Below are 23377 nucleotides of genomic sequence, written 5' to 3' on the forward strand. Positions count from 1 at the left end.
CGAACGCTGGTAAACCAGTTTCAAAGTTTTCCCGAAGTTGCGAATTTTCCGTACGGGTTTAGGGTCGTTTCTATTTTAAATCCGGGAGCTTTAGCGTGGTTCAATCTTTTAAGACAGTCGGGGGAATTCTGTCGATGCCTCGATTTCTTTGGCGCGTTAACTACATCTTCAAAGTCCGATTTCGCTACGTCGCAGTTTTTTCAACAACAAAATTTTGTAGCTCTCCGAAGCTGAATATCGCTGGGAAAACACAGGCGCGACCCGAGCGAGGATAATAAAATTTTTCTTTCGCTGTGACCGCAGTTTCGTGCGCTCTTTTTTCCATTCGTTGCATCCAGTCGCGGGACGCCATTGGTACGGTTCCAAGCGGTCGAGAAAAAAGTCGTCGGACTGGTAGATTTAGTGGTGCTCCGATGTCGGTTACTTTTTCGCGACGTCGACCTTCCCCGATTAAGCAAGACGTATCTCGTCGCGGGTTTGATTTTCTCTCGTTAAAGCGAAGAAACCCGGAACTAATTCCCCTGTTCATTACCGGAACGATAACTTTTTTCTTCGGTGGCAGACGAGAGAAAACTCGATTTGATATTTTCCATGACTTCCTCTGTCGCGCGTCGAGAAATTCCTTTATCGGCGCGATACGGTGATTAACGCTTTGACTGCCACGCTAATGCTCTTGAAAATTTCTGTGATTAAATTTTGTAATATTTATATTTGAAACTTTATGGAATTTCAAGAATTTCATTCGCATTTATTTTCTTTGACGCTTGACTTTTAGAATTAATTTTTTTAGTTCTTGAGTGAAACGCACCGTCGCATGGCGAACAATATGTTAATGTATATGCATAACGCGATCGTGATACCAACTTCGCGCTTTCAAAACATTTCGTTGACGGATAAAAGGATTGTTTGCAATTTCTAGTAAACTTACATTTCGTTTAAATTACGTTAACGCAAAGTATCAATGGTCCCGCGCAAGAGGATCAGGTTCCGTGGAAAGTATTAGCCCTCGAACGAAGTTAAAAAGTGTCGAGGAAGGCTACACGAGTCTGCTTGTATCAACTTTTTCAAGGGTGCCGTGAAAGACAAAAAAGTCTCGACGGATTTTAATTAATCGAGGGAAGTTGGGAAGAGGAAAGGGCGACAATTCCGAGGGTGCAGGCCCTTTGACGGTACAATCATCGTCTCGAGACGATGATGCAGGTGACACCGAGGGCTCACTAGGTTCCTTGGCTCGGGAATCCCATGAAGGAAGACTCCTGTACTCGATAACTCTCGACGGCTGGCCGCGGGGTGGTCCGCAGAATCGGCCACAATGCGGGGGAACAAAGGAGCTGCGGCGTAGACGTTATCTCGATCGAATAAAAATGCCAAAGTCCTTCGATACACTTGACATAAATCTCGGGAACGATAAGGGGGCTGCGGTAACGAGCGATACGTTCGATCGTTAATGCCAGCTACGTGGAAACCCGAATTCCACGGAACTCTGCTCGTTTCGCGGGACCATTTCCAATCGACTGCCCGTTCGCGGTTTCCAGTTTCGGAAGAACCTGTCTTTTTGTTTTCGTTCGCCGAAATTTCGATCTTCGAAGCATCGACGCGAGGGTTGGATTCATGGAAAATCGCGAGTCTATAGCGAGTAGGGTAGGGTTTACTCTGAGGATCTTTCTCGAATCTTTACGACCGAATGCTTTATCGCCATGCATACTTGCATATACGACTATCGTCTTGGCTAGCTGGAATAGAATGTACTCTAGTGGAATGTTACAGCAAAGCACTGTACGCATTTGCACGACAAGGAATAAACAGTCGACGCTGCATTACAGAATATGAACACCCGTTGGACTTGCGCCACGTCTGACTACTTCATGCGTTCCAGTGAACGTGCGAATGCTATAGAAAGGGAAGGTTCTCTGTTTTCCTCTCGCGAGTACATATATTGTTCTGGGATTCTTGGAAACAACCTACGTCATCATGCTCGATTTGCGCAACGGTAGCACTCCATTCTCGTTTCATTGGAGTACCATATCTCAGAAGAACGCACCGACGAAGGACCTTTATCATTCCGTGAGTTATGTAAAATTCTTATCGAAAGAACGCTTGACTATTCCTTTCAGTGTCATCTCCCAGAATTTTCTATAAAATGGCTCGAGTTGCTTCGCTTTATAGACATACCTGCTCTACCAATAAAACGACTTTCGGGGAACGCGAAACATCTCCCTGCTTGGGAAGGGATTTCTACTTCCGAGCACTCGGTGGCGTATCATAATTTTTCAGTTCAACCCCTGTAAATCGTAACTGGGAAAAGTTTGGGAAAACTGCAGTCGCGGATCGGAAGTCTGGCGAGTTCCGAAATGAGTTACAGCCAGGGGTCTCGCGGTAATGTTGGCCCAAGAGCGAGCGTTCCTCTTGACGCGAATGAAACGTGTCTCTGGTTTGAAACAGCGATCGATAATCGATGATCTCTCTCGTCTGCTCGCAGCATCGCCATAGCGAAGGATTGGACCTTTAATATCGTGGAATATAGGGAGAAGATCGATGGGAATAGACGGGCAGACCTTCGACTTCCAAAAAGACCTGATACCCCGATTGAACGGCGCTTTCACCTGAAATTCGTTTATCGAGTTCACGGAGATGCACCCGTGCGTTCTATGGCTGGGGCGAAATCCAGCTGCCGTCAATTTCATCAGTTCACTCTCGTGATTCGTTGCAACGTTGCCTCGCATCGCCGTCGCGCGGTATCAATTCGAACCGCCGCGTTTGAAAATCTTTATTCCCGTGGAAATACGAGAAGGAAAGTGAGCCGGCAATATTGCTCTCCTTTTCCCTCAATTTTATCTCTTTATCCAGTGTCTACCGCGACAATGCCCGAAGTCATAAGTACGAAGGGAGTAATTGGACTCGCGTTGGCTCCCTTGGAATTCATTTACAAATATACATAGTATTTAAAAAATTCTTTCGTTTTGAAAGGAAACTCCTCGATTAACACACGTCTCCAACGAACCACTCTTTTAAAGTATTAAAATACGGGGAATAGAATAGAAAGAAAATATCGAAGGTAGAAAACAAGAGTAGTAAAACTGCAATTAGTGCAGCGTATTGTAAAGGACGGAGTTCGTTCTAAAATTGTCCGAAACCTACCCCTGCGAGAGTTATTTATAAGAATGCCGCGTAAAAGACGCGGTAGCCTTTCGAAATGTCGCGCGGGGGTAGTATCGCTACAGCGAACAGCCGATTAATCGTATCGTTGATCGCGAGCATGCAATTTTCATTTTCTCGATAATTTACTCAAGCACGCGTAGAAGAAAATCGTCGAGTCTGCTCGGGAAAAATTGTGTACGGTGTTTTTTGGTCGGGACAACGAATCGTTCGTTCCTCGTGTACTCGAGCCAGGGACACTGCTCCCGAGAGTCACGTACCAGGCAGTTTCAATTCCCTCTAGAACTTTTTACTCCCTATCTCGTCGGGTGCGCGCCTGCGGACGCAGCGTGCCACGAGGAACGTGGTTCATCTTCGAAATATCATTCTGGCCGCGATCCAAGTACCGCGTTCGCCGCGGGAATGCATTTCTCCGGTCTAATCAGAGCACCGTGGACGATAAATCGGAGCGAATCGGGGTAATGGGTCCTCAGAACGGAGTGCAAGTCGTGCGTGCGGAACAGAGACATGTTTGGGACACGTGGTCGCGAACGGAGCACTTTGTTCGATTCCATCTTGGCACTCGCATGGGCAAATTGGCGAATCAAGGGTGGATTGCGAAGAAAATAGTTCACAATGGATTAGGTTTCGATGACAGAAAGAGTGCTTCAGTTTGATTTTCTATCGAATCTATCGATAAGCAGCATTCCGAATAATGTACCACGCATGTAACTTTCAACAACCTGGTTGAAATTCACGTTGCGTTTTTAACAACGTGATGTATAGCGCCATGAAAACGCGGTGCCATTCGTTATATCCTTGCGTAACTCTCAGATTTCAAGTATTCATCGCGCTGCTTTATACGCATGCCACAGTCACTCTAATATTCCGTATGTGTTCTAACTGACTTCTGAATACGTCCTTCGCATGGCTAGAGTCTTAGCGACAGTTGAGCACGTTGTACGAGTAGCTGGGCAAGAGTTAGTGCTACATTGTGCTAGCTATACCGGTGCTATATCGCGGTAGCGAGCAGGATCGATGTTCTATACTTCAACAGAGAGTCGGGGACCATAGTCGTGCCTCTACGTTAAAGGGGATTCATGTGCAAGGGGAAGTTTTCAATTCTAATTTCAAGATTTGGAGTGATAGAGTCGCAGAGACGTTGCAAGCGATAGGGAACACTGTCGACGCAGGGAATCGTGATCTAGGGAGATCGAGATGAATAAACATGAAAAACTCGACAGTGCGATCGAGCGAACGCCTGATGTCTGCCAGAGCACAGAAGCATTTCCACGTTCGCGTCGACTTGGGTGGATGTCGAAACAGGAAAAGCGCAACGCCGTCTGCCGTAATGCTATTCGCCGGTCTTTAGACGCCGACGTCGACAAACGAGACCTGAAAAGCGGATCAGGGGCTTCCATTGAGAACGGATACGGAAGACACTCGACTCGCGGTTGGATGCCATTGAAATGAAACGTGGGCGCCAATACGCGCGCGGCTAATAGTCGCGGCACGGTCCCAGACGATTGGAAAAAACTCCATAAAGGCAGCGAAAGCTTGTCGACGAGAGCTGCTGGTAACGTAAGCGCGACAAATATGGGGGCTGTGGTTCCATAAAAGTTGAATGCGCCGTGAGGTAACGAGGACAGGGAGCAAAGATGGACGACACTTTTTATTCAATGAAAATCATCGAATAACACAGAAAAGTGAACAGAGATGTTACAATTCGATTTCTGTATCGGTTGCTTTGTTCCCTCTGAAAAAGGAACGATAAATGTTTATCGGTTTGTTCACCTCGTGGACGTACACGGATTGCGTGATCGTCGCAGACATTAGCACCGAATTCGACTATAAATTGACCGAGTCCATAGAGCATCGATTAACCACGGAAGATAACGCGTTGCAACGCGTAAGCCTTAAATAGAGGGATTAGAGAGTGACGGCCTACTCGAAGGAAATGGAAAATCGATGGTAGCGAAGCAGTGCAACTGGGTGCAGTTCGCTACGCGCAAGAAATTACTGCTTCGGTTTTTTGAATCATTAAAACTTGGTTCTTAAAGACGCTGAAATTTTCGACCGCCAAAATTATTTTCATGCTCGCATCATTTTGTTCCTGATAGAAAAATAATTCGCTAGACTCGAGGACCAATTGCAATCAACTCGATGGAATCCAGTCTGCTATTTCGCGCTTTCCAGCTGGTCGTGCGCTACGAAAGGATCAACGTCGGAATGAAAATTGAAGTAGCTCTATCGGGGGAACGTTTGCTTGCAAATATTTAGACGGAAGGAGATGGAACTAATTATTTCCGGGTAAGGATGTTCGTGGTGCTGCGTTTCCTTAAGCGCGACGTTTCCTTGGAGAGCTCGAGGCTGTAAAATCGCGGAAAGTAACTCACCCTAGGAAATTCCACGAGGGGACGAAACAAGAAAAGGAGACGGTTAAATGGCTTCGGTAAATATTCCTCGGGTTGAGAACCTCGCCTGCCGCTGGACTCCGATTACTCCAGGTTTCTCGAGATGGACGTAGCCGAGAGCCTCTCTCGGTAGACACGCCCGGAATTCCGGGGACACGTATGCGGATTCCAGTCATGTCACTCACGAGAGCAATGCAGATGAGTCCAAGAGACGCGCCGTGGTATCGACGGACGTTCGCGTCGGTCCAGATATGCGATTTCACGACGATTCGATTGCGCGTAAAAGAGTAGGAAAATTGCTCCGTTACGCATTCTTTCGGATTCATTGCTCTAACGTGGATTATTCGATTCTGCTTCTATCTCCTTATCGAGCAATCGAAGCGTAACGAGAAAAACGAACGTAGTCGACTTCAACCGAAATGGAAGTTGTAGCATCACGCGTTGGAGCTTAAGGAATGCTATCGGATCGTGGTACAGTAACAGGAAATGGAATCTTGAGTTCGAGAAGGAACTATTTCTATCTTTTCGTTTTCTAAAAATGAGTTGCAATGTTTTTCCATTTCTGACGTTCGTTTGGAGTGATTTCTCACTTAGATACTCGGACCATGACTGTGGCTCCGATGATGCGCCACTGTTGAATGCATCCTAACAAGCGGTATCGGTTCCAGAATATCGAAGGCTCGGTGATTGCGCAGAGGTACCACCGAAATTCAACTTAATCGCGGCTCATCGTGAGGCTGGTTGAGTTCCTCGATCGAATGGACAGATATCGTCGAAACGGTGGCCAGGGAATTGAAACTTTCCACCCTCCAAAAAAGAATATATATCCGTGCCTAGGTTATCGACGTTTTTATTGGAATCCCAGCCCCTGTTTCATTATCCTCGCGAGCGCATCTTTCTCGGAGCATTATTTTTTACCCATCGCACCCGAACTCGAACGATCCATGGCGTTTGACATCCGGCCAATCAGAATTTCTTCGATGGGATGTCTTTTACTTCCGCAAAAGTTTAAATTTGTTGGAGCGTATCAATCGTTGAAATTTCCTTGCGAGACAAGGTTATACGCATTTCGCTTGCAGACCATACCATACTCCTCTTACTCGCGGATTGATCGTTTTTCCTCCCTCCGATACGACGCGAATCGCGTACACAATCCCCTATCAAGGTACAAAAATCTGTCTCCTCCCCGAGCGGTAAGTCTTCGACGTTTGTCGTCTGTCGCATCGTTAGCAATTATAGTAACGAGGCACTCCGAAAACTGATACCTTTGTACCCGTCTTTAAATCCGCACGATTGCAATCTGTCAGGAGAGTCGAGCGAATTCTACATCGTCTTCAAGGTTATCGATCCTGGAGAACATAGTAGAGGCGTTAGCAAGGAAAGAGGTAGGGCGAGAGACGGAGAGGTTGCGTGAAACACACCGCCTGCCTCTCCGACTCTCCTTTTCAACATAGTGAAAAGGTTCCCGCGATCCTCCCGAATTCCTCCTCCATCCCTCCGGCTTCGTCAAGGTCACCCTATGCCTCTCACCGTCTCGAGGGTTGTTCTTGCAACCGGAGGGAATTCGAGGAGCCAACGAGTTGCTCCAAAGTTAAAAACTTGTCTCAATTTCTTATTCGTCTATGCTGACGCAATTACTGTTCCCTTATTAAAGGAGCGATGGTGTCCAATATCAGTCCCGTTACGCGAAACGGGATATTCCGATGCAAAATCGAGTCATCCAAAGAGATAATAGCGATCAAATTTCGCAAACCTATCCTTCAAGCTCTCCCGGTAGAGTAACAACCCCAAGAACGTTATTCTAGTTCGTCGAACCGAGACAGCGCGATCCTCTGCTCGATGGCTCAAGGTCACCAGCGCCAGGACCACCCCCGCAACGCGAAAACATTCGACCACGGTGGGGTGTCCACGATACGCGCCACGTTCGGAGGGAAAGAGAGGTCCAACGAACGGAGGACGAAACGTGGAATGTAATAAATCAACGTTACGGCTGTGACGGAGCGAGTTCGAGGCTCGACGGAGAGGGTGTACTAAGGGAAAAGGGAGAAAGAGACGAGTCAGCTGGACGATGGGAAGATCAACGACGAAATTAGGTGTTGCGCGCGACTGAACGTGGGTGGCAGTGGGCACAGCCGCCAGCTAAAGTCCCTAGATATACAAAGTGCCGAGTACTGGAATCCATTTTGGATCCAGCTTGAGGGGTTGCGTCACATTAACCGCCCCAAAGCGAGCGAGGTTTCGTAAAAATTTTACAGGACGTATAAGCCCTAAATCATGTAGTGGTGTCCACTGGAATTTGAAGTTTGTACGAACAGAGCTGTAACGCTTCGATCCTTTGGTAATTGCACGCCATACTTAACAGTTTTCCATTAGAATATACATTAAAAGTTTGTCAGCATTTCTCGATCTAAAAACTATGAGTCCAACTCTCTCTACCACGCAGTCATAATGTATGTCGGTAGATTTGTATACCTAGGGAGTTTACCACGCGCTACACGCGCAGTAGGAGAACAGAGGGTGAAAGAGGATGGTGGCAGAGGTGGAGGGTTGACCGTTTCGGGAGTGTCGGAGGTGGCGGCGCACGGCTGATCGATACAACAGCAGCGCCACTACGAGGAGAGGGTTGGAGGCGTCGGTGTGCCGGAGGCAAAGGGCGAGGGGTTGGCGTTCGCCGACAGCAGAGCCTCCCTTCCGCGCTCGAGCTACGCCGCATCCCTCCGATTCCCTCCCACGGCTGCGCGCATATCCAAAGTCGAGCGAAATTTCTATCTAAATAAACATTTCGAATAACGAATAACGAATTTACTATCTTTCGTTACTCCTTGAATAAAGGTACAGTGGAATATTTAAGGCTGAGCAAACAAACGGTTAACTAAACAAATTAGATCGAACTGGATAGTGCAAACATAAGGGATCATTGATCCTTTCGCGAATAAATATAAAAAAAATTCGAATAAATGACTAGTAGTAAACATGCCTCTGCTCGAATCATGTCCTCTTAAGCGAAGGATGTTCGACGACCGTGTCAACTATCTTGAGTCGGTTTTATTCGTTATTTGTTATTCGAATAAAATAGCGTCCATGTATTATCCGAGCACCGCGCATCGGTCCCTCGCCGTTGGACTCCGTCCATCCCCTTCCAGGCTGGTCTTCCACCACCGCGAGTTTTCAGATAGGGGTTGCTTCGACTCGACTCGACGCGATGCGCCGAGTCCTGCTCTCTTTCTCTTTCCTATGCGCTTCGTCTACGGTTCTCCCTCTCTTGCTCCCTCCCTCGCGGGCTCAGTTCTCGGCTGAAGACCGTGCGGTGTACAGGTGATCCGGTTCGCGCGTGTTCACCCTCTCTATGCTCGAGTTTGTCCGCCCGCTGGTCGGGATGACGTGCCGCGTCGCCACGCGGAGGACGCGCGCTCTACCCTGTCACGCTGTCCACCAGGTGCTCTTCCACAACCCCCTTGTCTTTCAGTTTAAATCCTTCGTGGGTCCTCGTCAAGGACACCGCGTGTTCTTCCTCGAGTGACCGTCCAGAGTGTCCTGGAAGCCTCGACGTTGCGTTCTCGTCTCGTTCACGAGTTCCTTCTATTTGAACGCGTTTGGGAACTACCTCTCTGACTGTAGTGATTGTATCGAATGTTTCTGCGGTAGGGAATGAATCTTATGCTTGGGAAAAGTTTGAACAACTTACGTGCTTTCGATGCTCGGTGGTTCCTTCACGATCCCGATAATCCGAGAGAGTTTTTGGGTCCAATCGGAAAAAACAGTGACGAGGATTGTTCGGGTAACGTGTGAAGCAGTTTCGATGGTCGATGGAAATCACGTGGGTCGATGGTCATTGGCTCAGTTGCCAGGTGATCGGTGGTCCGTTTTGCGCGGTTACTTTTTGCGCGATGGATCGATGTTTGCAGATTTCTCTGAAATCCTGCTGGCTCGAGGTTGGAATTTCGGATTTCGGAGAGGAAACGCAAGGATGAGAAATGTTCGTGTTACGTGTGAAACGGTAGGTCCTAAAAGATGAGTTCTCTATCACGTGGGTCGATGACCATCGCCGTCAGGTAACGGCTTCCTAGCAAGTCGATCGAAAATACGTTAATCTTCATGTGTCCAAGGATGTCTCGTATATCTCAGGAGATATATCTCGTTACTGGAGTGATCGATAGCCGTTTTTGCGCTTCTCTTTCGAGGAGTGTTGGTATCGGATCCTTGCTTAGCCGAGGAAATTCGAACAACTTTAACGTTGCTCGAGTGTTCCATCCTTATCTTTGATACTTTCTGAACCATTACTTTTCAGTTTTCATAAGCATTTGAATAATTTGCAGAATTAAACACTCACGAGTTAATCTTCGCACGGTCGTAGACGTCTCGAGTGCATCCGATATATCTCGTTACAAAAATGATCAAAAGTTTTTAGCGTAGCTCCGGAGGATCCTCTTCGTCGGTTGAAGTAACGACCTCTCGTCTTTCATGGTCTCTTGGGCTCTGAAACAATTCCTCTTCGACTGCGACCACGAGTCCCAGAATGCCAACCAGAAACTGCGCTCGCAGAACTGACTGAAATATATACTTGGTTTTCCGATCACATGGTCGCCAATCGACTCTTCGCAGTATTTTTACCGCGTATGGCTGTTCGCTGCCTTGGACGATGTGCCATTTATCTTCACCTCGTTCGAAGGGCTGATCATTGACGGCGCCAGCTGGCAATTAACGTTCGCGCGGTGAAGTTTCCTCGCCTCGGTTGTTCCTACTTTGCAACCGTTTCCCTCAAAGATAGGAGAAAAAAAATGGCATTTAATGTAATTAATACTCGGGCGAAATTACACATTTGCGCGTCCTAAGACAGGTTGATTTATCCTTGGCGCACATAAGCACCGCTATTAAGCGGGGAGCGGCGATTCTCACGGTGCTCGCCAAATAATAGAGGGCACTAAATTAGCTGGGGCTTGTGGGATCTGGCTGCGGTGACGTTCCGGGGCTATGAGTGTTTCACTTTTACAGACGTCCGCGCGATTCACCGCTTTCCACGTGCACCCAAATTGCTTTGACCGCGAAACTAGCCGTCCATGTGTTTTCCACCGTTGCCAGCGAATAGCGTTTCTGCCATTAGAGAGGCGATTGGTTTTGCTGGTGGATAATTATCGTGCCACATCGCCTGTTAATCGTTGCCATAGTTGTGGTCGGAAAGCGATCGCGTGTCTGCAACGCGGAAACAACGAAGACCTGGTGTTCGAGCGGGGAATTTTCTTGACCCTTTATCGCGGAACGAATATTCACGAGTCAACTGATATTAACGTTAAGCGACGAGTGATTAAGTCCATGGAACTAGAGTGAATAACTCGAGGCTTTCCGACACGAAAAAACAAAGCGCCTTATATGATAATCGAATGCATTACACGCTTCGCGTGCGCCCGGAGAGCGGGAATACTGCTATAAACGTCAGACGTCAGAAGAACCATTGTGAGCCATTTCTAAGGCTGATGGAAGCTCGATGATTCGTTTGCTGGCTCGCAAGGACGGCTTGTCGTCGATGAGCCTGTTTCTAACCGAACGCGTGAATTCGCAACCTTCGGTGAATCGAATCGTAGACGCCTCTGTGCGCTCGTTTCCTCGACTCTTAATTCGTGCCAGCTTCCGATACGTAAAGAAATTTTTGTGAAACCTTCTGACGTCTCTCTGACGTCAGTCCATGCGAAAAGATTGATCTTGTCTCGGCTCGATCTTCTCGGTGGCTGGACGAAGCTCGAACAGGTGCAGCTGAATGGCGTCACAGTCTTGCCATTTTGTTAACGGAGGTATGAAAGAGTAGACGCCTCTCTAGTTCGTTCTACACGCGATTATAAATTAATCATCCTTGTCCCAGCCAACCGAAACACTGAGCTACGCGGTTAAGTAGCCTTGGTCGCGTAGTACACGGATAAAGCAACGAGACCCGAGAGGTGCCCGAGGTATGAACAATTCGGATAGCGGTCCGGATCCCCTTGGGTCCCGTAGTCTCATCCTTGCACTATACCAGCAGCTTTAAAGCCTTAAAACGTTATCCGTCGTGCTTGCTCGATCCTCGATTCTCGATCGAACACCGCCACGTTCGAAAACGAACCCATTCGACGACGACGAGGCGAAAACGCTCGGTGGAGAATTTTCTCGTTAGCTCGCCAAAGCGCAAAGCGTTGACATTTGCGGTTAGACCGTTTCCCCTGGCCTCTAGCTCTTTCCAAACGGTTCGCAGCGGTTGGCAACAGTACTCGTGTCATCGACGTCAGCGACACGCTGCACTTGAGCCGAATTGGGGATTTCCATTAGGGTCGCGAAGGTTACCGGACCAACCTCAACCTGGACATCCTCGGGAGCTGTACGCGAGCGTGCCAAGCTCGAGCCGGTCGGGGATCCATCGTTATCCTAGTTAAGCGCATCCGCGTCAAAACGTGATAATCCGATGGTCGTTTCACGCGCGAACGAGTCCCCTGACCAAAGCCAACACAGCCATCGGCAACGCTTTTTCCCTCGATTGTCGAGCGTGAAACGACGGTCGAGCGAGCGTTGTTTCGAGTCCAGTCGCTTTGGAATCGCTCGTGCCGCAGGAATTCGTGCCGATTCCTCGATGCTGAGACCACGTGGCGTGAAATTTCCCGTGTCTTGGGAACTGCTCTCCGCATGGAAGAGTTTTCGTGACACCCTCGAACGAATCTGGTCGTGAGAATTTCTAGCCAATTGACATCTTGATAAACGGATTAATATTTCGGTCATTCGAGCGAACCGAGACTTAGCGATCGAACGGGTATTGTCCACGGCACAGGTGGGACGGGTTAAACCGACAATTGTCTCGAGAATTTCCGGGCAAATGGCACATCGACGCAGACATCTCTTCCTCCGCGGGCTTCGATTATCGTCACACGTCGCAGCTGCATTCCAACGATCGTGGTCGTTTCTGTTCTCATCGACGAATCATTTCCACAGTTTGCACCGCGAATAGAATTTGCCAGGGTGTCTGTTTCCAAGCTGTCTTCTATAGTTAGTCCCCCACTGGGTGTCGGTTAGCTAGAGTTCGCCAGGCTCTTTCTATATCCAGGTCGCGTGAACAGTTCCAGGTGTAGCTAGGAGCATAATATTGGTATCATTTATTTTCCACTTTGAGCGCTTCCAAGTTGCGCGACAGCCGTTTCCATTGAAGAACGACGGGCACCGTCTATCCATCATAGAGCGTCTTATGCTTCGGCAAACGGTAGTTCCATTCAGCGTGTTTCTGTTTATACCGTCATAGAACGAAATTCATGTGCAGAGTGACGGGTTACCAGACGCGTTCGGACATAGATCCTGGGTATTTAAGCGCAATCCAATGCGTCGGAGCGAATAGTACCTCCATATTTCGTCGTAATCGTCGGATAACCGCGTACAGCGCCGAGTGTTTCCATTGGAAGAAATGTTATCCGATTTTAGTATACAAAGTGTACGCTTTTTGCGGATTGTCGAACTACCAACGGTAGAGTGCATTCAATCCTGTATCGAAGCCACGTCTCTTTTTATTATCGACACAATTCGTTTCTAAATACTAAATGGTTACGATTTGTACGCGTTGGTTTGTTCCATCTGTGTTAATTCGATGTGAAAAAAAATGACGAACCCTTAAGCCGCTTTGGATTGTCGTTTAAAATTGTGTTTGCATTTGGGAACGGAAATAAATTGGGTAAATTTCGAAGCTTCGTACGAATAGCGCCGCGTGTGAAATTACTTCCAGCGTAATGCGCACGAGTCGCTAGGACTTCCGTGCACGGGGTGTCCTACCGTAGGCTCGCGACAGTTCGCGTTGTCTGGGCTGTCGCGAAGCAACGGGGCTTGGCTGTAAATTTTCAAACGGCTGGCAACCGTCCAGACGTTTTTACCACGGCCTACGAAACGCTTCCTAGTCCTTCCCGGTAACTAACACCGTTCACGGTCCGTATCGGTTCCGTCCTGTCCGTGTTGCGAGCTCCTCGACCCTCCTGTCTCTCGCAGTGCTTTATGGAAACAAGCCGAAGTCGGTCTTCCCGATCGACTCCCCGCTTATCCTGGATTCGCGTAAACGTGTTTACGTGCCCGGGGCGTTCGCCTGGGGAATTCGTGGCCCCGAGGAAGTAAATCAGAGGCGAACGTCTCGTCTGTAAACTTTTTATCGAGCAGTAACTTCGCGCAGGTTCCGGACTCCGCTCCGTTAGGCTGCGTTCTTCTGCACGAGTACAGCCCACATCCAAAACGGATTTGCTTTCGATAAAAGATGTACGAACGTTGCAACACTGAATAACCTTTAAAGTTGTTCCTACCCAACTGAGATATTGGTTCAGTCCTTTGTTTTCGCGTAAGCTGCGACGGTGCACGAGTTGTGTTCTCGGAATCGGGGTCAAGGAGCACTGTATCGTCCGAGGGTCTCGAAAAGAGCTCGTCGGGATCGCTAAAGGTCGCTCGAGGATACCTTTCCCCTAACGAAATCCTCTGCACCGTTCCCGAATATCCGATTAATCCTCGAAACGTCAGCTCTAGGCGAGAAACGATGTAGTGTCGGACGACTTCCGGTGACGGTGTGGGACCGCATGTTACGGGTTCCCGACGAAGAGAGGATGACTGAGTCGCGCGGGAGTGTCTAGAGTGTGTTAGAGAGGTTCGAGCGCGATCGGGGGTCAGTGATCGAGGAAACAAAGAGAAAGAGGAACGGGGGTGGTCCGCAAGGGCCACGGCCATGGGGGAGGCAGCATGTTCTCCGAGCTGTGCAGGGAGACTTTGCGGAAGGCAGCCGTGGGCTACAGTTCTGGTCGTGCAGGAAGTCCATCACCATCACCACCAACCTCTCCGCCGCCATCTCCCGCCAAGGAAGCAAAGACTACTGCCAACATTGACTTGGCAAATGTCCGTGACGCCTGCCACGAGGTCAGAGATTCAGGCGCCGGAGGAAGACGATCGCCCCAGCAGTCGTCGTCAGGAACGACGATATTCTTTGACAATCGGTCGTCTCGACGGTGTGTGCTTCCTCGCTTTGATCTCGACGGTTTGCGACCTTCCGCGTCTCGAATGCTGTCAAATTCAACCTTTTCTCGTTTCGATTCCCTGTCCCCGAGGAAAGAGTTACGACTTCTTCCAGACTCTTGAACCACTTCGCGCGCTTGAATTTGTCATCGAAATGCTCGGAGATTAATCCAATCGCGTCATCGAGGACAGTCAACAGCGCACGCATTTGTCGGCTGTCGCCGTATCAAGCGCGATCCTTATCTACTTTCCTCCGAGTATTGGAGTCGTTCCGTGGACTCGGCGATAACGTTGAATTTACCGCTTCCTGTAAATCATGCCGGTTCACCTGTACGATGCGGAACCAAGCAAATGCGCGTCGAGATCAAATGATAAGACGTCATCGCTTGACAGAGTGATTCGATCGTTCTTTATCACCTCGAGCTACGATTTCCGCGCGGCCCTATCGCGTTTCCGTCGAATCGAACCCCATCAACGATCGAATTGGCTCTGTAACGACCGTCTTGTAAACGTATTCCCGTCACGGAATCCCCAGGAAGTGCACGGCAATGCCCACCAGTTTCAGCGAAGGTACGAACTCCTTCGCGGCAAAGGACTCGGAGCGTGGTTCGTTCCCGGTCGACTCGAGGGACCGACGATCCCTGTCCCCCGACAAAGGACGACAGTTCGAAGACAACAGAGGATCGGGAGCAACCGCTGGATTCGAGTATGGCCGGCCAGACTCGAGGTTCGGTAGACAATCTCCTGGGTCCCCAGGATCGTCGCCCGAACCAGAGGACAACTCCTCAACTTCTGGCGACGAAGGTACATTCATTCCACTACTTTTAGCAGCGAGTACACACTAGGTTATTAATTCTATTAATTTCGGTCAATTTTTGCGTGGTATGTGCTAACAATAGCGCGTGCGGGTTATTTATTTACTCGTGGGCCCGAGGCTCGATGGAATATTTCACACAAAACGTGTCAGTTGAAGATTGTAACCCGAAGTCGAAGGATCAAAGGACACGAAACGAAAGTAAAAAGAATACCGAAAAGCAGAAGGGATCAAAAGCTGAGGAATAATTTAGCTGGCGATTCTTGTATACATCGGACAGTCGACCAAAGTTGACCGAACAAATATGTCGACGATAGTAACGACACTATTTTAGAACAGCAAAATTAATTTTCTCGAGGTACTGCAAACAATTAATGTGACCCGTCGACGACGTTAAGTGCCTTTGTGTTTGTAGCCGGTGTCACAATTAATAAAGGAAAATCGAGTTTCCCGCGAAACGGCGATTGGTAATGGGTGGTTCGTGGGAAATTACAGTACACCAACGCGTAAGTTAATTTTGAAATTTGGCGAACGAGCGGGCGTGTTTTATACACTTCCGTGTCATAGCGAAAGCTACCGTGCACGCGTTTACCGTGAGTAATTAAATGAAATGTTGTTCGTCATCGAGTAATTACATCAAATCTTCATAGTCTACTGTCGCTGGTGTCCTAGCGAAAAAAAAACCATTATTTGGTTCTCGCAGCAAAGACCAGAATAAAATGAATTTATTAGAAGCGATGGAAGATTTTTAATAAGTTGGAAAACAGCGATTCACCTTGTAACTGTGTGCGCGTCCAAAATGTCTTTAAAAGCTCATCGAACAGTTCGATAAACCAGCTAGCCTCGGTTGGATCGGGCGCTGGCAAAAATTTCGTAGCTTCTACGAACAGACTGTTTGTCTTTCTCATACACTCGACCGTGGCGCGAAAAACCAGCCAGCAATTCCGGAGTGCCACGAATTCGCGGAGTTTGCCTACGTTCCCGGAGTTTTCCTCGGTTTCGAAGTACTATAACACGGTCGAACATCCACAGGCTTTTACTCCATTAACGCAATTTTCGGCGGACCGAGCTGCGAGACAAACTCCAGATAGGATGAAAGCTTTCAGGATGCTACGCCGACACCGATCCTTCCGTTTGGAGAAGGGCGTAGGATCCTTTCAACCTATCACGGTATATAATCTAACGATATTCGCCGGAGAAATCTTTATCTCTTGGGAGGAGGATTTACCAAGTTCTTGGAATACGATTTGATAGACTGAAACGCATTTGTTTGATTCTCTTAAGGAAACGTTACGACTTCTACTTTTCTTACTCGAATATAGACACGCTTCTTAGACCCCTGATGCGTTTAGGTAGTCCCGGTCGCTTACTTTTCGTACTTTGTTGCACAGTGGAAAGCAAAGGAACACTCTTTACTTTCTTACAAATTGTATCGCAAATAATTTCGTTCGAGACACTTTCGAGGAGTTGTTGGCGAGGGGGTTTAACCGAGGTGGATCACGGACAGTTAACCTTTTATCAACTCTAAGGAGATGTCCTTTGGCGTCTCTTTGGAAGGATTCGTTTGCGAAAGAACAGGGGCGATTTACCGCGACGGCGAGCGATCCGAAAGTTCCTTTTCTCCGTCACCTTCTTTGTTGGACTTCCAACGACTTTCCTCCCTTTTTCCTCCCTTTCCAAGAGGAGGAACTGTTGGCGGCTCTCGCTTCGAGAATTTGCCCCGTTCGCCGAAGTAAAGGCGAAGAACTCCGTTCGACGAAAGTGCCGTGGACTGCTCAAAGCCCACGCAACCACGAGTGAATCCATTATCGACCTACTCGAGTTTTTCAATGGTTTGCGGCCCCTCGATCTGCACGCGCTCCGATTCGCTGCGAATTAGCGTCTCGAATCTTGATCTGTGTTTCCCCAGAGAAATGCTTCGAGGGAACTGGAATTGTAGACAAAATTAAGTTCACGCAACGGAGAATTAGTCGTCTCGAATGTTTACGCGAACTTGTAGTCAATGCAGAGCGAGCTTCTGACAAGCGTTGTTTGTCTAAATGTTCTGCTAACCGAAGAAACACGCGATAACAAACTGCGCTTGGAATGCAGTTTCGTACGATGCGATGCAAGCAATTTGTCATTCGTATGTGTGCCGCATCGGTTGGCACAACGTGCACGTCGTTTCGTACACACATCGTACACAAAGCCATCGGGAGTATATAAATTTCAAGGTTGACTTGCTCATTATTCAGCCGCATCATTTTTTATGGAATTTTCCGAGCTCCGGGTTAAACAATGCGACGCGATCTCGGGATTGCACGCACAGCAAAGGAATAAATTGAATGGATCGTCTTTCCGCGATCAACTTTACCGCAAGACCTAGAATCGAGCAGTTGTGTACTCGAAGCGGCAGTCTTTGATCATTTATTTCTGATCGTTCATTTCGAGTTTCGTTCAGCGACCGAATAATTCGGATCGACCAAAGCGAAAGGAGCATCGAAAACTTCACGTTTCGTTCGTTGCTTGCCAACAGCCGCGAAACTTCTCGGTTATTCCCGTAAAATTGGGCCAAACAGGTACCGATGGCATGGCTGACGTTTCGCGGCGCGTCAGTGGAACGTCGCAGGCTGTACCGCGCGGTTCAATTCCACTTCTATCTGGTCTGATCGAGCCAGACATCACACCGAAAATGATTTGTTCCGTTGGATGAGACGTACAAAAGTTTCGGGGGAAACAGCAGGATAGATCCGCAACTGGGTGGTCGTGGAGGATATACGATAGACCTTGATACACGGTCGATCGAATTATTAGGAAAAACGAGGAAAAGCTCTTGTATACTTTTTGAGCGTAATATTTTTTCGTGGTCCTGTCGCCTATCAAATTTCAATGACTAGATTGGATGTACATATCGATCTTAAGGCACGATCCATTTTTCAGTTATATTCAGAATAGAATAAACGAACTTCTGCAGCTTCTCGATTCTCGTAGTATCTCGATTTCGCCTAACAAAATCAATTAAACTAAAATTGAACAGCGTGAATCTTGACGTGTGAAAAAACGCCGTGTTTTCATCGCGCAGTGAAATTTTCGAAATACAAAGCGACATCAGGGGTATTTATATGAGCGAGGAATTCACGGACGACAAACAATTTTTATCAACGCCTGGCATTCGCAGGGTATATCGATTTTGGCTCGTAATCTCGACGAGGATTATGCGGAAGCTAGCGATACGCGCGTTGCGAGGGAGATCAATAGCAGTGTGGACCATGGGGCGCTTAAGGTGCGATGAAATCGGTCTGTGATTGCTCTGATGTGAAACGGGATCATAGGAGTCACCGGCAACGTTCGCTGGAATATTTACACTCTACAAGTACACAATTGCTCCGCTATCGCGATGCATCGCGATTATATTCTGGTTTCCCGATGAAACATTTTTTAAGAGCGTTGAAACGTGGAATCTTCCAGTTCGATTCTGGAGAACTCTTGGCACCGGGACAATATTTCTGTATATTAAGTTGCAAGTATTTAAAAACATTTGATTTCGATGCTATGGTCTTTTTCGGGACAGAGATCTTAAATCCCTCGTACCAGAATTGTTTTCATTGACTTCCTGGACACGTTGTTCGATAGGAGGCGAACAAAATCTAAAACACGTCATCCAAATAACAATAGCGGAGTTTACCTCCAGAGTAGACAAACCCCTTAAACAATACATTAAGTACGAAAGCCTGTTACCGAAGCGCAGCACGGTACCAAGTTTAAGCGATGAAATTACCCTATAAAGTTTGGGTGGGTTTCGACCATACGTGGTACGCTTCAAAAGCGTCGAACAATTCGTCTTTCATTTCCTACTACCAACTTTTCCGACGGATGAATGCCGTTTTAAAAATGAATCCTCTTTCGAGGAGCATTCAACTCGTTAAATTTTCTTGTCAGCGTATCGTTGGCCGCGAGGCACGCACGGGAGGAAGACCTTCCAGTGTATCACTGGCAAGCCCTAGAATCCGTGTCCCGACTTTGATACATAATCTCGGCGGGATTACACGGGGGATAAGATGGTCGCTGATGGAATCAGCTTCTGTGCGAGACCACGACAAAGCTGGCTTCGAAGACCGATGCTTGCTGTGTTGATCAGCGTAATTGTTTCGAGAGCATGGCCGCCCAGCGTGCGCGGGGACAATGCAGCCCAAAGAGGTGTATCGTGCACACCTCGGATGCACAGCTCCTAGAATATACAGAGTGCGGACGAACGACATGTACAAGCGAGCACAAGGTGGTTCTTTACGAAAAAATAAGAGCAAAATATGGAATAACATGTTTTCATTTAAAGCTTAGTTTTCGAGAAAATCGAGTTTGAAAATCTTATTCCTCAACCATAACACCCTGATTTTCATGAAACTGAGTTTCTTGAATTACCTCCAGGGTTCTTTTGGGGATGCAGTTTGGCAGAAATTGATAGCTTATCGATATTAATTACACGTACACTCGTGACATAGAGGCACGGCGTAAAGTGGTTCACAGGGAAAAGTGAGTTTGGCGTGTCTGCGAAAGATGGTTACGGTTGGCTACTGTACTCGATACGAGCATCACACGCTCTGTGCAACCTACGTTGGATAGAAGTTATAGAAGCCTACATGAATTATGGGCGTTCCCATGTCGGTGGGCTCGGTAATGCGGTCTCGCAATGCGGCATACAACCGCTTCCTACGATTAGCGTTGTTTAACGAACCCGCTTCCGCTCTGGTATCGATCGTTGATTCATCATAATCCCGCGACGCGGAAGTGTGTTAAAACCCTAATGCTACCTACTATGCCTGGCAACGGCCATTGAAAGCTCGTCCAAGTCGTAGGGATCTTGTTTGTACGGCCGAGGAAACAAGGACCGACGGAGCCCTCGATCGCTTTGTCTTTGGAATGCAAATGCGCATAATGCATCTACTGAATATTTATCGAATATTTTGACGAGCTCGTTTTCTTTTTGTCCTCGTTTGAGCATTTTTTGGCAGGCTGTGTAGGTTTCTAGTCGAGCACTCCGTTACTCCGTGGCTTAGTGAACGTGGATAGCATCGAGTACTTCATTCGCCTTTGAAGTACTATACAAATCTTCTATCTATCTACCTAGTACTCGACATGTTAAATAAGATTGTAACAGTCGAATCGTCTTCCTAATCGTACCACTCAGCGCAAGCCACCTCTGCCAGGGGTCGTAATTGAAATTACTGTCTCGTGTCTTTTGTCGTCCCTTCGCAAACAATTCCTCCTAGTCGTCGATCTTTGATTCCTGGTTTGCCGTCGTCGAAGTTCGTGTGGCCAATGGAATCCGGGCTATCCTGTGGAGACCACAGGGGAGCAGAGATAGCAAGCCTGCGCTTTCAGGTACTCGCTGGGAAATTCTATCGAAGTTTCCGTCATCCTTTGGTGCCGGAGGGATTATGATCGATCGTCTGCTCGCGACACGCGGATTCTTCTTCCCGAGAAATTTTCCCGACGGGACTGGTGGAAGTGTGTTTGCGCGTAGGTGTCCTTCGGAGCGTATTTACGCAAGGTGGATTTCCGCGGGCAGGTCCTCCTCGAAGCAACCCCGAGCGAGGAAATAAAACGCCCTCGACAATCCCAGGTAATCCTTCTGGTCGTGTCTCGCGCGTGATCGGGCAAGGGTTGCGCGACCCTTTGCGTTATTCGAGAGACGACGGATTTGCACGCAAATTCTCGTCAGAGTATCGCTCTGGTTATCAAAATGTGCTTAGAATCGATATTCGTCGCTGCGTTCGCTGGTTTTTTTAGCAATATTTGCCTTGGGCACAATTTGTGCTATTACAGACGACTCTAAATACGAAAAGCGTTCACAAGACAGGTAAAAAACGCCGATGCAAAAGACTCCAGGCAGCGAAGGGTTAAGGCCTCGAAGCTCGTGCCAACGATTTATTATCGGGCAGCACCTGCATCGAGCGGGGATCCGTGTTAACGACCGTTGAAACGTGACGAGTGAAAATAAAGCCTCGAGGGCACTTCCCGATGTCATTTTCCTCGGCGCGATTCCGAGCATCGCTAGGATTGGAACAGATGTCGGAACGGTCTCTCGAGGAGGAGGTACGAGCTCGGGGGTCATTTCGAGGGCTGCTCAGCCGATAGAAAGCAATAAGTCGGTAGTCTGCGGGGCGGATAGGAATTGCTGACTTCGGTCTGGCTTCTTCGAGGCGAGCGAGGTCTCCCTACAGTGAAGAGGGAAGCCTTTTCCTTTCTTCCGGTGCCGCGACACTCCAGCCGCGAAAGTGCCGAAGCTGCCTTGCGGCTTGCCAACTCGAAACCCTCGAGACCCTCTTCGCGGCTTTGCTTTCGTATACAACGCTGCTTTCCAAACTTTTCGCGAAACGACCCCCTTTCCATCGGAAAGACACACGAATTCCTCCACTCGTCACTTACGAATATCCTGTGATACTTTAACAAACAATTTATTTAAAAATGCTTGTCCCCTTTATCACTTGAGCGATTTTTTTACAATTTTATATGTTATTAGTCATTTATAACATAATTTGTCCGAGGGCTTATCGCAGGGTGGGCATTCGCGCGTCGATCGATCACGAACCCATCGCATCAGTCGTTTAATTTTCCCCGTCTCTTTTTCTGTTGCAGGTGAGTATCCATCGAGAGGGTTATCAAGGTTTAGGTATTTGACCCTAAGCGACGAGAATGAACGACGAGGCGAAGCGAAAGAGGTAGGAAGCACCGTGGCAGTAAGTACGGGGCGATATATAGGAGATTCCGTACGGCCAACTAATCACGAGCGACGTTCCTAAAACGTTCTTCGTCGAGACTGTTTCCGCGTTTTTCGCTCCTCCGTCGCTTGCCATTGTGCCAAATTAAAAGGCTTCGCCACTCGTGCCGAGCGTCCAATCTTGGAAGTTCTTGAGACTCTTTCGAAAACGTTGGTAGGAGAGTTTGGGCATGGGCTATCTTCGCTTTACCTCTGCGTTTTAACAAAATGGCGTCTATTGTTCGTCGACCTGGAATTGTCTGCGCTCTCCGTAGACGAATGCCGTCGTTCTTGGTAATTGGAACAAACCCACCGCGAGCACCAATTAAACTTATATCGTCGCGATGTCTTTATTGTCGGCCCGTGAATGGGGTCGCGTGGCTGGATTCCTCGCTAAATGAGTTTCCTCATTCATGGATTCGGCAACGATATCGCCATTCGAAGCCTTCCGCGGTATTTTGGCGTTTCGAAAACGATTTGATCGTTAAGCGATTGGTCTCTGTCAACGAACAATCGTCGGTTCCAATTCTCCTCCTTAATCGCCAGCTCGAAAACGTTAGAGGCAAACTTCTTGCTCCGATTCGGAATAACAGAATCTTCCATCGCGTTTCCAATGCTAATTAACCGTAGCAAATGCTAATTAACGATCCACGCTGTAAACAGGGTTACGGACGTGTCTTTAACGACGGTTCGGAATATATCACACCAACTTCTTGTCAGTGATCCCGAACACTTGAGTTATATCATCCTAGAATTTCCTCTCCGCAAACTGTTCCTGTCGTTTAAACTCGCGCGAAACTTCCATCGGTCCTACAGGGTATTAAATTGAGGCACGATGGCGAGATCCTGCGAACCGATCTTTGCGAACTTATTATTTGATTTGCTCCAACGACGAACGACTTTTTCTTTGGACGATGTACTGTTTTCAAACGATCGTCTTTGAAGAGTGTACCATATGGAATTTGTGTTCTTCATCCTCGAGTTAAAAGTCCAAGCAGCCGTTACGAACTCTTCTTATCGATGTTTAAACATTTCCTCTCACTTCTCATTATGTCGCTTTAATCCAACGCGAGCGATCGTTTAGACTTCAAATTGAAATTTAAGTATTCATCAGGTACGCTCTCGTTGACCCAATGACCCATTAAAGCAACACGAGCCACCAAATTATTGCACGAAAAAGACGCGTTCCTTTTGCGATGTTTCGACGTGGAATGGAAATTTTTCTCCCATTCATTTTCACCTTCGTTGGGAACAATTCGCATTTTCCACGCGCCCGCGATAATCTTACGACTT

General features: G+C 47.9%; 1 protein-coding gene across 40 annotated transcripts in view; it reads left to right on the top strand.

Moving 5' to 3' along the window:
• The window catches only part of LOC128874271 (MAP7 domain-containing protein 1), a 166231-nt gene that overhangs the window by 102941 nt on the left and 39913 nt on the right, over positions 1-23377 (top strand). For 5 of the 40 annotated variants that reach the window (XM_054118821.1, XM_054118822.1, XM_054118823.1 and 2 more), the window contains exons 1-3: positions 8838-8985; positions 14049-14527; positions 15070-15338. The exons of 27 other annotated variants lie outside the window; for them this stretch is intronic. In XM_054118821.1, coding sequence (XP_053974796.1) covers positions 14265-14527; positions 15070-15338 — 532 coding nt within the window. In that variant the 5' untranslated portion in view covers positions 8838-8985; positions 14049-14264. Of the gene's footprint in view, positions 1-8835; positions 8986-14048; positions 14528-15069; positions 15339-23377 lie in introns of those variants that run through there. 8 more of the 40 variants (XM_054118825.1, XM_054118832.1, XM_054118830.1 and 5 more) reach the window with 4 other exon arrangements.

This window comes from Hylaeus volcanicus, chromosome 3, assembly GCF_026283585.1.
Source record: "Hylaeus volcanicus isolate JK05 chromosome 3, UHH_iyHylVolc1.0_haploid, whole genome shotgun sequence".
Taxonomy (NCBI): Eukaryota; Metazoa; Arthropoda; class Insecta; order Hymenoptera; family Colletidae; genus Hylaeus; species Hylaeus volcanicus.